Raw genomic sequence first — 18,270 nt, forward strand, 5'->3', positions numbered from 1 at the left:
GGACATCAGGCAGATGTTATAACTTATTCAAAGGAGAAGTCGAAGAGGCACAGATTTCCGTGGAGTAAAGGAACGTTGAATTGCACTTGTGCAGGTTGACCCCACCCTGTGCAGGTGGGTTATCCCTGTACCAGATAGAAATGATTTGCATCAGTTATCTACAGAGGCTTAACTCCCATACAATCAGAACTGGAAAACGTAGAAAGGTGTGCATCATTTTTCACTGAAGCACAGATTTTTCCTTCATTCTCTCCTGGTAAATAAACTCTCCTCTGAACCACCCATGAAGCGATAGACACCTCTGACCTTTTTCCTGAGCCGAGTTGGCCTTGGACCTCAGCATGAACTTGGCCTGGGGAAGGTAGCTGCTTGGTATCATTTCTGTTGTGTGATTTGTCCCTTCTCTCTCCTCCTGCTCATGCTCCTCTTCCTCCTCCCCTTACCTTTCTCTCTCTCACATTTGTTCAGGAACTATGGCATATTGATTGCATCCCTCAAAACAACATTGCCCTCAGAAAATGGGGAAGAAAAAAAGTTGTTTTGTGGATTTCTTTAAGCTGTTAAATCCCTAAACAAATTAAACATTAATATAAACCATTTTTAAAAAATTATGAGATGTAACACTCTACTAGTTTTAATATAAAGCAGCTTAATGAAGTTCTTTCCCTGCATACTGATTGCCTGATGGGGGTGAGGACGGGGAGCAGCTTACGCATTGTTAGGCTGGAGACAAGATAAAGTCAGCGCTCTGTGTCCAAACTGCACCCTCCTCACTAGACTTTGTCTTGATGGGCTTTCAGGGAGATTCCGCATCGACGACATTCCCAAGGGCAGGCCTCTGGGCTTCTGACTGTGAGACAGAACTCTGAGTTATTTTCTTCAATGTCTTTTCCTTTATCCATTCATTTCTAAAATTTCTTTCCCAGATTTATTGAGTTATAATTAGCCTCAATAAAATAAAAATTGTATATATTTACAGTGTACAGTGTGATGTTTTAGTATGCACATACACTGTGAAATGTTCCCCAAATCAAGCTATTATTAGGATCTGATACTTTAGCAGATTGCGAGTATATGATACACGTTAGTCTGTCTGCTGTAGTCTCTGTGCTGTACATTAGCGGTCCAGGACTGCTTCCTCCCGCATGGCTGGAAGCTTGTACCGTTTGACCAACACCTCCTCACTTCCCCACCTGTGTTGTTCAAACCCTGGCCCAGTGTCCATCTGTGCCCTGGCGTTGTCCTGCAGCCCGAATGACAGTCTTGAATGAGGCAATTCAAATCTCTGCTTCCACTGACCCATTAAAGGGGGCTCTGCAGATTTTACTCAAGAAAAAACAATAGAAGATACCATTTCAGATGTGAATAAACTAACCAGGGCATATGGCAGCAGGAGGAAAGGGTTACTTCAGTGGTCGTGGAGCGCTGCTCTAGGGAGGGGCCATTTGTGTTGAGACTGGATGAGATGAAAGAGCTCAAGCTGCAAAGGGCCTGGGGATGGGCACTCCAGGTGCAGGAAACAGCCAGTGCAAAGGCCCTGGGGGCAGGACTGAGGTCACTGCACGTGAGGAAGAGGATGAAGAGCAATGTGGTTGGGGGGAGGTAGGCAAGGGCAGGATGCCACAGTCAGAGAGAGATGCTTCCTCCCATGTAGTTTGTCCATCACCTTACCTGGGGTCCCAAGGGTGCCACTAAATCCATCTGTGTTCTCTCTCTTAACAGTTTCGAGGTGAGTTTCTAGACCTAGGAATGCAGTAGGACTTGATTCTCAAAGCAAGGTCACTGGACCAGCCACATCAGCATCACTTGTTAGAATGCAAATTCTTGAGTTCCACCCAAACCTGCTGAACAGAAGCTCTGGGGTTGGGGCCCAGCCACAGCAAGCCTGCTGGGCACATGAGTCACATGTGGGCCAATGTCTGAGAAGCACTGAGCTCAGTGGAGACCAGAAGGTTTTTGTCTCTGTGTTTGTTTCTTTGCAATCTCACAGATGGTGGCTGGGACTCACACACCTGCCTCTCACCCACGGTTACCAGCAGAGTTCATCAGTGCAGCTGTGAAATCTGTAGGTAAAAGCTCAAGCAAGACACACAAGGTGAGGAGGAGACCAAAGCTGCTCATCAGATTGTCTGCTGTGTCTGGCTGGTTATGGTTTAAGAAAAAAAAGTTGTCTTGGATTTATTTTCTCTCCTTCTTCCCAAAACACCCAGAGCTCATTTGCATACATTACTTGAGGTAATCTTGCAATTTTTATTTAAAAAAAAAATCTGAGATCAGAGAGACCTACATTTAAGCAACAAAAACATTCTTCTGCAAATGGATTTTTATGTATTTGTGCAGTCAGGTATCCATGTTTACATACTACTCTGTACAGAAATTGGCTTGAACAGTGTTTCGCCCACTGGAGCACATATCAGACTCTTGGGATATTCTTAAAGCAAATATTTTGGAGGTTGGACCCCTAGAGCGTCTGAATCAGTGGGTCTGGGGAGGGGCCTAAGAATGTGCATCCTAGCGCGTTCCCAGGTGCTGCTGCTACTTCTGTGAAGACCACACACGAGGATCTCGTGGCTTGAACATAGTTCCCCAAAATAGGACTTTGTCCTAAAGTCAGGATTAGGCTCAGCTGTGAGTGACGAGGCTGCTAAATAACAGTGGAAATCTTAGTAGAAATTCCTTCTCTCACATAAGCATCCAGGCTCCCACGATGGCACTAAGGTCACTTGGGTTTGCAGCCCCTTTCTGTCTTACCACTCTTCTTTTCTCAACATAAGGCTCCCTCCTCAAAGTCTGAGATGTTCCTTCTGGCTGCAGCTGTCCAGTCTGCTTCCTACACAGCAGGAAGGAAGAAAGTGAAGGAGAGGGCACAGCCCACAGCTACCCCACCCAGTCGCTTTTCAGACATTCCAGACACCATGCTGCCCACGTCCCATTGACTAGAGACGTCCAATATGGTAGCCACTGGTCATATGTGGCTCTTCAAATTCAAGCTTGAATTAATTGAAATTTAAAAGTCAGTTTCTTGGTAGCGCCAGCCGTATTTTCAGTGCCCAGTAACCACTGGTGATGTGTGGCCATTCCACTGCACTGCACAAAGACATTTCAGGAGTGTGGCGAGCTCCACCAGGCGGTGATTGAGGTGGCCACTCCCACCTGCAAGGGAGACTTGGAAATGTAGCTCTTCCCCTAATTAAAACTTGAGTTATGTTGTTAAAAAGAAAGATGAAGGTCAGGCGCGGTGGCTCACGCCTGTAATCCCAGCACTTTGGGAGGCCGAGGCAGGCAGATCACAAGCTCAGGAGATCGAGACCATCCTGGCTAACACGGTGAAACCCCATCTCTACTAAAAATACAAAAAATTAGCCAGGTACGGAGGTGTGAGCCTGTAATCCCAGCTACCTGGGAGGCTGAGGCAGGAGAATCGCTTGAACCTGGGAGGCAGAGGTTGCAGTGAGCCGAGATCACACCATTGCACTCCACCCTGGGAGACAGAGTGAGACTCTGTCTCAAAAAAATAATAATGACAATAATGATAATAAAATAATAAAGATGAAAACATATTATGGGGAGTAGCTTTTCGTTCCTGCCACAGAGCCCTGCCAAGGGTATTTACTAAATGAGAAATAACCTGAGGATGCACTGGAGACTTTCCTAGATGCTTCACGAAGTGGTTTCCAACTCTGGGGTTCGACATTCAGGAAGCCCTCGACCTCTCTCACTTTTAGCACAATCCTGGGACTTTGATACAAAGGATGCTATTAACTTTTACCTGTTATATTCCTATTTTCATTCATTATATACGTGGATTTTTTATAATCCTTTATATAATATATAATGTAAATATATAATATATATTTATAATATGAATATGTAATAATCCCACATCCTTTATATAATCCTATCCCTCTTTTTTTTTTTTTTTTGAAGACGGAATTTGGAATTTCGCTCTTGTTGCCAAGGCTGGAGTGCAATGGCGCGATCTCGGCTCACTGCAAGCTCCACTTCCCAGGTTGAAGTGATTCTCCTGCCTCAGCCTCCCAAGTAGCTGGGATTACAGGCCTGCACCACCACACCCGGCTAATTTTTTGTATTTTTAGTAGCGATGGGGTTTCACCATGTTGATCAGACTGGTCTCGAGCTCCTGACCTCAGGTGATCCGCCCGCCATGGCCTCCCAAAGTGCTGGGATTACAGGCATGAGCCACTGTGCCTGGCTTATGTAATCCCATCCTTAAACAACCGCCCATTTGAGCAGGCTGAGTGGTTTCCACCTGGAGCCTGATTGATACAGAGCGCTGCTGGGAGTGGAGAGGAGTTCAGATTCTAGATATATTTATGACATAGAGCCGAGAGCTTATGTTGTGGATTGTACATAGATGTGAAAAGCAGAGAGGAGCCATGCATGGCGCCAAGGTTTTGGCATGTGATACTGGAACAATGGAAGTTGCATTTTCTGAGCTGGGACAAGGGTGAGAAGAGAGGTTTTAGGGGGACCAATGCAAGTGTATTTAGGGGGCCAATGAAGAGTTACGTGTCAAGTTTTGGATGTTTGTGAGATCTCTGAGGGAAGGTGCCGTGAAGCACGAGGGATTTTTTAGTGGAGGTTGAGAAGAGTTCCAGTCTGGAGATGCAAATTGAGTCCTAGAGAGTGGATGTGGTTACCCAGGGAATGCGCGTGGGTATGGGAGAGACAGCGTGCGCACTGAGGCCGAACACGCCCAGGGAATGCGCGTGGGTAGGGGAGAGGCAGCGTGCGCCCTGAGGCTGAACACAGCCAGGGAATGCGCGTGGGTAGGGGAGAGGCAGCGTGCGCACTGAGGCCGAACGCCCCCAGGGAATGCGCGTGGGTAGGGGAGAGGCAGCGTGCGCACTAAGGCTGAACACACTGACATTGAGAGGAGGAGGCGGCAGGGAAGAATACCAAGGCAGGAAGCCTGAGGGGAGAGGAGCATGGCTGGGGACTTTCAAGTATTCGCCTCTCTCTGGACCTAGTTTGTCTTATATTCAAGTTTTAAAAGTGATCCTAAGAAAGACACTCCGAAATGCACTTAAGTGTTTCCAATAAAATAAATAAAATAAAATAAAATAAAATAAAATAAATGGGCAAGAGATATTTTGCATGTTTTTCCAATTAAAAATAATCGGCGGGGTGCAGTGCTCACGCCTGTAATCCCAGCAGCTTAGGAGGCCGAGGTGGGTGGATCACCCGAGGTCGGGAGTTCCAGACCAGCCTGGCCAACATGGCAAAACCCCGTCTCTACTAAACATACAAAAAATTAGCCAGGTGTGGTGGCAGGCACCTGTAATCCCAGCTACTTGGGAGGCTGGGGCAGGAGAATCACTTGAACAGGGGAGGGGGAGGTTGCAGTGAGCCGAGATTGCACCATTGCCCTCCAGCCTGGGTGATACAGCAAGATTCTGTCTCAAAAATAAATAAATAAATAAATAAATAAATAAAAATTAATAATGACTATTAGCGATAATGGGAAAATTTAAAGGAAAACACAACACTTAGGAAGAAAATTAACACCCCAAATCCCACCAGGCAGATACAACTATTATTAGTGGTTGCTATACTTCTCTTCGGTTTTTCCTTTATGTGGGTATACTGTATACATTTCATTGATTCTGAGACTTTCTTTTCATACATGCGATCTCTGAAATTAGAATATGTCTTAAAATTTATGCTGTTTTCACATGTCTTTTGTCCTGAAATTATTTGGGATTCAGTTCAGTTGCTAGGGCTGGTCATAAATGTTCATGTCTTCAGCACTTCTATATGTAAATGCTTTTAAAATAAATTTTCTGTGAGTATAAAGTAAAAATTCTAAGAGATTACAATTCTTGTGTCATAGCTCAGCCTCTTAGTGGTACATAAAATAATGTTTTACTTTAAAATTAATAAGATCTGAGATTCCATGAAACATTATATACATTTTTGTGTTACAAGCTAAACATCCTCTTTCTTTTTTCAGTCAATAATAATTTATGTGATATCTGCTTCAGGCCACTAGGTCAAACCTCCTACTGAGAACAAGTAGAAAAGCTGAAGAATACGACAACAAAAAAACATGCATTAAAGGCATTAGAGAGCTTTGGAGGCACACAGGATATTAAAAAGCCAAGACGTCAGGAGGAAGGAGGCACACTCTGGTGAATCCAACATTCTGAGATGTTTTCCTTGGGGAACATTTTGCTTCTACTTCTTTGGTGCGAGGCAAAGAAATTCAGAATCTGAGAAGGTGGTAGTTAAGAGGAAGCTGAACAGAGTTTTTTTACAGTCTTATAAGACAAAAATTGTAGTTTATTTTCTACCAAGAAATAGGTTTCCTTGTCTATTCTAATAAATAGTTACATATCCTTTGGATCTATAGTTTGTAGCTGATTTTTCAACTTTATGGCTGGCACTGTACTCAACATTCTTATAAATTTTTCAGAGTATTTCTGTATTTCCTCACAATAGATTCTTAGATATACAATGAATGGGGCAGAGAGACAGGACATTTCAAGCCTCTTTTAGTTATTGTCAAATCATCTCCCAGAAATTTGACCCCGACCATGTTTCTTCTTGAGTTCCATATGAGAGCGTTGCTGTTATGAAACTCGCAGCAGTGCGGTCCATCGCCATTAAAAAATTCTTGGTCGATTTGTAAGGAAAAAATGCGTCACTCCGAGCTTGGCTTGACTTTTATTTCTGTCTTGAGAGTCTGGTGTAATACGATCTCCACGGTGTCATCTGAGTGGGTCTTCCACACTCACTCTGGAAGTTCTGATACAGTCATTCCCTGTCTAATCTGCATGGTTAGGACATGTGATGTGGTTTTTCAATATCTCATCCATGATGTGCCATCTAGGTATGTGCCATCTCCTCAACTGTAAATATCTTATCCATGATGTGCCATCTAGGTATGTGCCGTCTCCTCAACTGTAAATATCTTATCCATGATGTGCCATCTAGGTATGTGCCGTCTCCTCAACTGTAAATATCTTACCCATGATGTGCCATCTAGGTATGTGCCCTGTAAATATCTTACCCATGATGTGCCATCTAGGTATGTGCCGTCTCCTCAACTGTAAAGCTGCAGCACCAGCTCTGCAACAGGAGTGCTTTTCTCCCTAAGTTGGGTTGCCAGATGTAGCAAATAAAAATACATGGTGTCCCGTAAAATGTGATTTTTAGATAAAAAATAATGTTCTCTGGAATATTGGGGACATACACTACAAAGCATTCATATTTTTTTTTTCTGGAATTCCTAGTTAAATGAGTGCAGTGTGTTTTTTTTTTACCTGAGTCTCTACCTGCAGTGGACACTTCGCAAGGTCTGGAGACAGTTGTGGTGGTGACAGCTGGGCTGGGGGTGGCAGCTGCTGGCACCTAGGCAGAGGTCAGGGAGGCTGATAAGCATTCACCAAGGCACAGGACGCCCCCACGACCAAGGCTGGTCTTCAGCGGTGCTGAGGTTGAGAATCCCTCACGGAGGGTGTGTGGTTTCCACTTTAATTTCCAGGCTTTGTATTTAGCTGGTGAAGGGTCAGGACTCACAAAGGCTAAATAGGATTAGTGTGTTTGGGAACGTGTCACTCTCCTCTTCCTGTCTCAAGTTGGTCTTCAGCTTATTTGATTGGCTAAATAACTTTTTATCCCCTCATCCTGTTTTCTTTTTCTTTTTTCTGTTTTTGAGATGAGGTCTTGCTCTGTCATCCAAGCTGGAGTGCACTGGTGCGATCTCAGCTCACTGCAACCTCTGCCTCCTGGGTTCAAGCGATTCTCCCACCTCAGCCTCCTGACTAGCTGGGATTACAGGTGCATTCCACTACGCCCAGCTGATCTTTGTGTTTTTAGTAGAGACAGGCTTTTGCCATGTTGGCCAAGATGGTCTCGAACTCTGGACCTCAAGTTATCTGCCTGCCTTGGCCTCCCAAAGTGCTGGGATTACAGGTGTGAGCCACCACGCCTGGCCCTGTTTTATTTCATACTTACGGTTTTATGAAATTATATGACAGGTGTTTCTTTCTTGATATTTAATCAGTCCCCCTCACTCCAGTGCCAGCCTCATGAGGATAGCGATCTGGCTCTTCCTGTTGAATTCTGTTTCCCCTGCACCCAGCACTGCGTCCAGCACAAATATCTGTGTTGGGAATGATACCATGAATTGATAAAGACAGAAATGTATCTTGCTTTTAAGATACCTTCATGGTCTCCAAATATAATGGTGAAGATACTTGTGTACTGTTGAACATGTTGACGGCATATGTGAGTCAATTGTTTAAAATACAAGAACTTTACTTTTCCAAGAGTATTGGAGACAACTTCAACACATTCTTTTTCTCAGAAACTGACAAAGCAGACAAAAATAAGATATTCTATAGAAAAATTGAGAGTGCAGTTACCAAATAGCCCCTCTATGCTGCTGTATGTCTTTTAGAATTTCATACCAATCTTTGGATTTTAACTTTTACTTGCTTTCTAGAATTACACAAGCTTTTCCTTTCCCTTCCTTTTTGTTTATTTTATGGAAATTTTTGTATGAGAAACGATATAAATGCATGATTTGTTCATTTTTAACAATCTATTTTTATAAATGTATGATTTATTCATTTTTAACAATCTAGCACATATATAGATATATATTATATACATATATGTATTGTATACATATATAATACTATTATATATTATATTACAATGTTATACATATATATTATATATAATATATATATTTTTTTCCTAATGCAACACCTCTTTGATTTAATTCTCAATTTTGTTGTCTTGCATTGTTATTTTCCTACTTCTGTTTTTATTAATACTTCTTTAGAGCTCTTCATTTAGATTTTGTTTTGGGCTTCTCATTTTGTGTGTTTAGTTGATCAATTTTATTCGGTTTAATAATGATACTATTGAAGGTTATGAATTTGCTTTTGACTACATCTTTGGCTGCCTCACATATGTTTTGATGGGTAGTAGTATTGCCATTATTAGTAGCTTGTAAATATAGTATAATGGAAAGTTTGATTTTGATTCAAGAACTGTTAAGTAGTTGGGTTTCTCCTCCCAAGTAAATAGCAGTGTTTCTATTTTGCTGTTGTTATGAATTTATATTCTAGTGTATATGATCATGGAATATAATTTAAATTATTTCTGTAATTTTTTATTATTATTGTCTCCTTGTAGCCTTATATGTGATTAGTTTATGGGAAGGTCTCATGAACACTTTAAGTGAGGGTATTCTCCATAGAGATTATAATAGCATTAGTTATTTATATCTTCATGTCATTATTTACTTTTCTATACTTCACAAATCAGAGACTGGAAAAGGAGGTATGTCACATTTAAGCAAATTTTAGTTACTATCAATTTATACTTGTAATTTTAAGAGATTTTGTCACATTAATTTGCGGGCTGTATATACTTGCATAAAATATCTACAACTATTTATGCATTGTGAATTGTGTCTTCTATTAAAATTAAGACCTTTAATTCGGTTACTTATTTTTATCTTGAATTCAACTTTTTTCTGTATTAAAGTTGTGACCCCAGTTTTCTTTCTCTGTAGAATATCTATGCCTATTCTTTTTGTTGTTTATTTATTTATTTACGTTTAAAATACCTCAGTCAACTTATTTGAGTTCTCTTGGAGACAATTTATAGCTTAACTTTTTTTTCTTTTAACTTGTGAGCCAGCTCGAGAGTCTTAGTCTTTTAACGGAATAATCTATGCCACTTACATATGATATCATAAGTAATAAATTTGTTCTGTCATATTTTGTTTTCTATTTTTCTTGTTTGTGCATTCAATAGATTATTCACTAAACTGTTTCTGTGCTCTCTCCTCAGTTCTTCCCACTAATCTATAAGTATAAAAAACAAAATCTAAGTTATCAGAAAAGTGTACTTGGACATATTTTTATTTGGTTATCATTGACTAAACTAAGCCATATCTACTGATCTCTCTTATGAAGATACAAATTTAGTCCACTATAACTTTCTTTTGTTCTCTAAGTCTATTCACATTTTTAAGTTTATAAATTTTAAATTACTTATAGTGTTTGGATTCTGCATTTTTTATTACTATTTTCAATGTGTGGGGCTTTGCCTGTATTTGAAGCTCTCTATCTGAATGTATTCTACATGTAAATGTGTTCAGTGCTCATCTGGTTCTCATTTAACATGATTTTCCTATTCTTGAGTACTGCACTTTGATTAACCTTCTGGTGTCCCGGATAATATGCTTCAGTGATCTTTTCAGCAGCGGAAGATATGGTATACATTTGTTTCTTTCTGTTGCCCTCACAATTACCAGAAAAATCCTCAGGGCAAATAATTGTTCAATTAGACAATTGTTCAGTTAGAACATCCTTCATCATATTTCTGTGAATATTTATCATTATTTTTTAATATCTAATTTTGTACAGTGGATGCAAATGAAGACAATCTCATTTTTTTTTTAGTTTTTAAAATTTTACTTTTAAATAAATGCTTATAGAGTTACTTTTTACCCTTGATGCGACTGTGTCTTTTACAAATACCTAAAAGGTGGTGTTTTCGGATTTCTCTGGAATCAGTGAAATATAATGATCTACTTTGAATATGTATATGTACATAAACCCAGGAATGTTTTCTTTTCTTTTTTTGCCTTTTAATGCTGCTGCTTTTGCATTTTCCTGCTGTCTTCATTAGGAGCTCCATCATCTGAATATTGAACCTCTAATGTGCGTCTCACGTGGTTACAGCCTCTTACTGATCATTTCCATTTCTTTGCCTTTTCTATTTAGCTGTAGGGAAAGCTTCAAAAGCTCCCTTTCTCATATGATAAATTCAATTTTCTGCATTTTTCAAATCTGTGTTATTGCATCTGAAACCATTTTAAATTCCTTACTTTTAATACTGCAGGTTCTTCTTCCGTCTCAGTCTTATTTCATTACAAAACAACAAAGGCTCTGCTTTTCTTGATGACTGTGAGCTCCAAAGTCATTTTGTATAAAAGGTACTTCAATATTCTTTGGTAAATACTCTTCAAAGGTATGTTATTCCTCTACTTCTTGTATGTCTTTCTGAATTTCCTTCGTTACTCTGCAGCTTTTATTGGTAGTTCCTGTTCTCCTTCTGTTTTTGCTTATTTACATATCTTTCACCGGGGGCAGCCTTGTTTGCATTGGCGTTGCATGTTACCATATGACCCGGCATCCCCGGGGGGACGGTGAGGATGCTCCGGCGTGTTGACGTGCCCAGCGGGGGAGATCCCTTGGTCCAAGGTGCCTTTCGTGAGTTGGGTGAAGGGGCCGCATGGGCACTGGTTTCCTGTAAGTGGTTTTAGGTTTGGACTCATTCCAGGAGCACAGTGTGGCTATGTCAGACCTCCTGCCCCCATCACTGTCTCTGTTAGGGAAGAACAACGTCAGCAAGACGCCTTGATGTTTTAGGGCTTTCTGTGCAGTGCGGTGCCCCCTACGCTTGGGTCTCTGATTCAGCTGATGGCAAAGCTGGTTGGCTCCCAGCACTGGGAATATTGTCAGGTGCGGGAGCACCCACATGGCCCATGGCCTTTGCTCTTGCAGATATCAGGGTAGATTTGTCAGCTGCCTAGATATCAGATATCTTACAGATATCCACTCAGCTGACAACTATTTTCTTTCTATGACAATACCATGCTGAGGATTGCCAGATTTGGGAAATAAAACACAAGATGCCAAGCTACATTTGAATTTCAGAAAAACACCATTTAAAAATATTTATTTTTAATTATAAGCATGCCCTATGGAATATTTCTATTTACTGGAAGTCAAAACATAATTAGGTGTTTGCGTTTTATCTGGCTGCCCTAATCATTCTGTTTTCTGTGTGAGGTATTTGAGTCCCTTGTGAGTCCCAGTAATTCTTGCAGTCCGTGGCATGCAGGTTGTACCTAATTTTCTGCATGGATGTAGATTTTTTTTTTTTTTTTGCCTATTACCATATTCGATTAGTTATTGCTTTTGAGTCCACATAGGGGAAAATTGAGAGTCTTGTGCTCAAATTGCCTCCTTCCCATGTTTTTTAAAAAAGTATTATTCAGGGAAAAATGATCCTTTCAAAAATGTTAAAATTAATACAAAATCTCTCCCAGACCACTGAGTTGCTTCAAGACGTGAACATGTCACTCTCCCTCAAGTAAGAATGACAGCCATGGAGCCCAATCAAAAAGGAATTTTTGTCCTTAGCGAATGATTAACTGAGATTTACTGTGTAGAGCTTCTTCGTAATTTAACACTTTGCTAATTTTTATGTTAAATAAAAATCGTGTCCTTTAGTGATGGTAACCACTCCTGTAAGGATGAGAGGATAATGAGTTTTACTTTGTGCATTCTATGCATTGTGGACCATAATTGGCATTATTTTTGTAGTATTAGTTAAAAAAAAAAAAGAAGTGACACTAGCTTTAGGTCAAAATGGAGCAATTTTAAGCAATAAACATTTAGGTCAGATACCAGGCAAAATGACTAATAGACCATTTGTGGAATAAAGCTAAGAAGTTACTTCCCTTCAAATGATGTTCACGGTGACCCCTGATTGCCTTATTGCTTTCCTGAATAAAATCAGAGGACCCAGTGTCGTTGCCCTTGGAATGTGTAATTAGCTGCACAGTTAGGTTTCATGTCCTCAAGTAGTTGGGGTCAGATGTTCAACAGGGAAGTTCACGGAGCCTTGGTGTCTGGCATTAACGTTTAACCATCTGTAATTTGGTTGTCTGGCTTTGGCTGTTTCTAGCACGAATGGCAAAAGAGTGCTGAGGCAGCTCAAGGTACTTGTTCTGAGTGGTGCCAAGATGTGTTTTTAACAACAGGGGACACTGTATCAATTGATGTAGGTCTTACAGGAGTCTCATTACCCAGAGAGGCCCATCTTCCTTAGTCCCATATCACCAGGATTACACAGAGCTCTCAGTGGGATAAAAGGATCCAGGATTCTGATTACAGTGATGGAAGCGAAGAGGACAGTGAATAACAGTGTAAAAACAGAATCTGCTCTTTGTCACATAAAAAACAGAGTCCACTTGTTGATTCATTCATTCACGTGTTTATCAAATATTTATTGAGTACCTGACATTTACCAGGCACTCTCTTAAAGACTGTGAATACAGCGGAGAAAAAAGCCCTGCGTGTCATTTCTGCTCCCTGGCGTATCACACACTGCACTGCATAGAGAATTACAGCAAAGCATAAACGTGTTTTGATGCAGGAAGTTGGGGATGCTACAGAAAAACCCAGATGGAGACCATAAGCCAGAGTCATACAGTAAAGGAAAGGATCCCAGCAAGGTGACTTTGAGAATGCAGCCAGAGAGGTCACAGAACTGTGGCTAGGCAAATGAGAAGAGAGAACCCAGAGAGGGGATGAAATATTCTGTCTCTTCTTGTTTTTACTATAACTCACATATGAAGATACAAGTTTAGAGAGAAAATCAGGAGTTATTTCCATAAAGTTAAAACATGTCATCTTCTTAAGGCATGGAGTCCCTTTTTATATCTATGATATTTTGATTTTTGAAAACAATCCATATTTATGACATTGAACCCTAGGAAATTGTCCTTTGGGTGGATGCAGACTGCTCGCTTATAAGCAGTCTCAAATGATTCAACCCAAGACAAGCCTTCGTTGTTTATATGGAAGCTTAGCCTGCTCTGAGTTTGGTCATGCCGTTGATTGGAGAGATTTTTTCGTCCAGGGCTTTCTGTAAACTCAGTTTGAATACATGCGTTGAACTTCTTGTCTAGAAGTTGAATTGGATGCAGCCTGACACCCTGTGGTATCACAGCTGGGCTGAGGCTACAGTGCTCCAGTCAGCTGCCTCGTGCTACCAATGGGTCCACGGGAAGCAACGAGGGTCAGTGACCTGCTCATCGTCTCGCAAAGCCAGGAGCAGGACCCCTGCCTCCGAGCTCTTGGCTCTCTCAGCTGCTGGCAGATGACTGCCAAGAAGGGTCCTGACTCGGGTAGGCTTCATGCTTCCAAATGTGTGTTTATGTGGGCCTTTGAGAAAGGTGGTACCCTGAGTGTCCGAGTAATCAAAGATAATGACGTGGTGACTGATGAGAAGGGCTTCAGCGTAACTTTTGTGGAGCTTTGCCTAGAAAGTCAGTGTTCCCAGCCAATAGTTTACATTTCTGAAACTCCTTAAATTGGTTCTTTGGATTATGCAATTGCTCTGCCTGCATTTTTTTTTTTTTTACAGAATGTAAGGCAACTTGCAAAAATAACATTTTGGATTTTTCTCCCCTTGAGGGAGAGATACGTTCAGTGCGGAAAAATAAACAATGGATTTTGTTCGTTGGTGATAGCGTAGTGTCCACAGGATGTGGCTGGGATGGAAGCGAGGTGCTGCCCTTCCCTTGCTTCTTAGGTTCTAGGGTCCAGTGTTTCACAGATAACTTGGAGCATGTGCTTTGTACACCTGGCCCTGACACACTGGTGTTGTGGCCACATCATCTCATCTATTTCTAGAGGGCCCTTCCCAATATATCCTTCCAAGGTCTTTTCTCTGCATCTCTCCCCTTAACTCCAACTGGGGGGGGGTGTACACTGTCCGTGTGATTTATGATTGTGCATCTGCATCTATTTTTGCCCCAAGTCTGTTAGCATTTCCCATTGGACATGTCCTTAAATGCAGAACGTGCGTATGGGTGGAACACAAAAGAATATGTATCAGGTGGAATGTGGACGTGGCATCAATCCATGTGTTGAGAAAGTCATTCCTGTTTCCAATCTCAAGTCTGTGTTGAGTCAATGGGACGGTGCCTCTCTGTCGATGCTAGCTAGTCTGTGACAGCTTTCTAACACTTGCTAATCTCTCCTTTTATCAAAAAAAGAGCAAGTCTTTACCATAACCCCATAACCCCATAAAAACACCATTACCACGAGTTGAAATTTTAAAGCTTTTTTTGAATTGTATTTATTTGCATGCTCAACTTTTTTATAGGTTAAATGAGATTGGTTTTCTACTTAGGTTGGTGGCATTTATTTCTTCTGAAACAAATAATATGAAGCGAGTAGACTGGATTAAGAGGTTTGGGTAAGGAATTGCGTAATTGGCATGAAGACGGGTCCTCTGTTATAAAGGGGCCCGCAGATGTCTGAAATGCTGGAAACAGGACCTTAGCATTACTAACACCTGGGCTGTGATTCCCTCCCCACAGTGACGGAAGGTCGAGGGATCCTCGAGAGCATTCAGAGGTTTTCCTTGCTGCCCACCTACCTCCCGGTGACCTACCACATCAACAACGCGGACGTCTCCTTCTTCCTGAAGGAGGCCAACCAGGATATCATGAGGAACTCCAGCCTGCAGTCCCGGGTGGAGTCATTTCTGATTTACAAATCCAGGAGGCTGCCTGTTCTCAACGCCAGCTACGGGCCTTTCTCCATCGAGCAAGTGGTGCCCCAGGATTTAATGCTACCTTCCAACCCATTTGGATTCACCAACAAATTTTCTCTTAACTGGAAACTAAAAGCCCACATCCTGCGGGACAAAGTCTACCTGAGCCGGCCCAAAGTGCAGGTTCTGTTCCACATCGTGGGCAGAGACTGGGACGACCGCAGCGCCGGGGAGAAGCTGCCCTGCCTGAGGGTCTTTGCTTTCCGAGAGACCAGAGAGGTGCGGGGCAGCTGCCGGCTGAAGGGGGACCTGGGGCTGTGCGTGGCCGAGCTGGAGCTCCTGTCCAGCTGGTTCAGCGCCCCCACGGTGGTCGCCGGGAGGAAGAAGTCCGTGGACCAGCCGGAGGGGACCCCCGTGGAGCTCTACTACACCGTGCACCCAGGGGGTGACAGAGGGGACTGCGTCAGGGAGGATGCGAGGAAAAGCAGCGGGATCCGGACAGGCCACGGTGACATCGATGAGTCCGGGCCCCCCTTGCAGAGGATCGGGAGCGTCTTCCTTTATCAGACACACAGGAAACCTTCCCTGCGAGAACTGCGTCTGGACAACAGCGTGGCCATCCACTACATACCAAAGACCGTGAGGAAGGGGGACGTGCTGACTTTCCCCGTTTCCATCTCCAGAAATTCCACTGAAGATCGCTTCACATTGAGGTAAGTCGTTTCCCGATGTCTGTCTGTACCTGCCCGTCGATCAGGTGGTGTTTTTGAGAAGCTGTTTGACCAGAAAAGCTGTGTTACCGCTCCCCGAAGTAGGGCGGGCCTTCCCATTTTTACAGACTCCACCTGCACCGTAGAATACAGAGACCAGTCTGATCTTTCCGGGTTGGCAATTTGGTTGTGAGAATATTCGTCTTAATAGATTTTCCGAGCCATCGATAGGGCAGCCAGGGGGCTGCTGATGGTACGCCTTTTCCCTTAGCTTAGGGTATTATCAGCAAGTTTTGGGAATGCTAAAATTATCCAACAAGCCTTTTCAAAATTGGAGAGTTAAATGCCTCACAGCTGAAATGAGACTGCAAATGAAATGGCAACAGTTGTCAGAAAGGACAGGGAACACGGTTTTGCCAACTCAAAATCTATTCCAGATATGTGAGTTCTAACTATAATATGGTACCAACCTCAAAGTTATCATTTTGTTTCTCCCTGGAAATAGAACTTAGTGTTCAAAAAAAATAAATGAGCATAATGTGTGAAGAATATACAGTAGAATTTGTTGAGTTTCTTATATAAGAATATACCAAAGACAAGACATTGAAAATAAGCTCTGTGTACTTTAGAATAAATATGGGCTGGTTTTCACTTTGGAATATAATGTATGAGAGAGGCTACTTGCCTCGGCTTGTTTGTATTTTCATTATATAGTTTTAGTTTTATTTTCAACACAGGCAAGTTTGATTAGAACAGCTGTTTAGTAGAAACGTTTTTGGGGTTATTAAAAATGTCCTAGCACTGCTACATAACTCAACAATTTGACCTGATGTGCAATGTAATAAAATGTGTGTTATGGCTCCTGAAATTAGGAGTGTAACTGTATGTAAGACATATTTCATATGTGGGCTTATAAACTTCATCCAGTAATGACCAGCTCTCTATCCCCCTTCATATGGGATTTATGGCTGCTTTTTCTAGCTTTTCTTTTCTTCTTTCTATTCTTTTCTTTCTCCCTCTCCCTCGCTCTCTCTTTCCCCCTCCCCTCTCCTCTCCCCCTCCCCTCCCCTCTCCCCCTCCCCTCCCCTCTCCCCCTCCCTCCCCCTCTCCCCCCCCCCCTCCCTCTCTCTCCTCCTCCCCTCTCCCCCTCCCCTCCCCCTCCCCCTCCCTCTCCCCTCCCCCCTCCTCCCCCCTCTCCCCTCCCCCTCCCCTCTCCCCCTCCCCTCCCCTCTCCCATCCCCTCCCCTTTCTCCTCCCCCCTCCCTTCCCCTCCCTTCCCCTCTCCCCTCTCCTTTTTTCCTTTATATTTAAAGGGTGGATGAGTTTGAGAAAATAAATCACCGTTTTGATTCTACCTTGCACATTTAAGTTTATTTGGTTGTGACCTAGTATTAGAAATGCCTTTTTTATTTTAACTAAAGAAACAGAACCTAATGGACATGCATCTAATGACTGAACTTGGCTAAGTCCTGGAAGGTAAAAACCTTTGGCCTGGTTGGATGTGCCATTGGCGGATTAGCCGCAGGGATTTAGGGCACAGGAACACATCTGTGGTCGCCGAGCCTTCATTAGCGTTCCCTTCCGTCCTTCTGGAAATCGGATCTAGATCCAGCTGGCCACAGGTCCTCAATGAGGTCTGCTAGCTTTGTGTTTTACTTTTCTGGGTTCAGCAGTCTTACCTAGTATTCTTTGTGAGGATGGCTGCTTATGTAGAGAAATATTTTGGTGGTAGAAACAAAAGGTTTCAATAGGGGAGCTTTGATCTTACACTGTTTCATACTGTCTGCCATTTTTTAGGTCCGCCAACGACTGACTTGATTTTCTGAACGCAGGATTAAACACTGCAATCCCCTGAAGCTTTGACTCTCAGGAGATGAGAGCCACATGCAGCCTGTGTGTGTTTGTGTGTGTGTGTGTGTGCGTGTGTGTGCGTGCGTGTGTGTGTGTGTAGCATTGAATTTCACAAAAAGCTTTGTGTCTCATGACTCTACCACACACTAAACCTATCCATTAGGGTCCAAGGGTGGCTTTTATCTTTGGCAATCTGTAACAAAACCAAGAGAAATTCACTCTGTGTGGCTGCACAATATGAGGCTCCAAGTCTTGGCAAATTCACAAGCAAATGCATTTGAAGCTTCTAAATTTGGTGGCTCCACTCACAGGTCAAAGTTTGGAAAATTTGGGAAGTACAGCAAAAGTATATTTGTTCAGAGCC

At 42.4% G+C, this 18,270-nt stretch overlaps 1 protein-coding gene across 1 annotated transcript in view; it reads left to right on the top strand.

Annotated features, from left to right (window-relative positions):
- TMEM132D (transmembrane protein 132D) overlaps positions 1–18,270 on the top strand; it is an 832,732-nt gene that overhangs the window by 191,425 nt on the left and 623,037 nt on the right. Inside the window, exon 2 of the mRNA XM_032168279.2 lies at positions 15,170–16,058. Within this exon, the coding sequence (XP_032024170.1) occupies positions 15,170–16,058 (889 nt within the window). The remainder of the gene's footprint in view (positions 1–15,169; positions 16,059–18,270) is intronic.

The sequence above is a fragment of the Hylobates moloch genome, unplaced genomic scaffold, assembly GCF_009828535.3.
Source record: "Hylobates moloch isolate HMO894 unplaced genomic scaffold, HMol_V3 SCAFFOLD_12, whole genome shotgun sequence".
NCBI lineage: Eukaryota > Metazoa > Chordata > Mammalia > Primates > Hylobatidae > Hylobates > Hylobates moloch.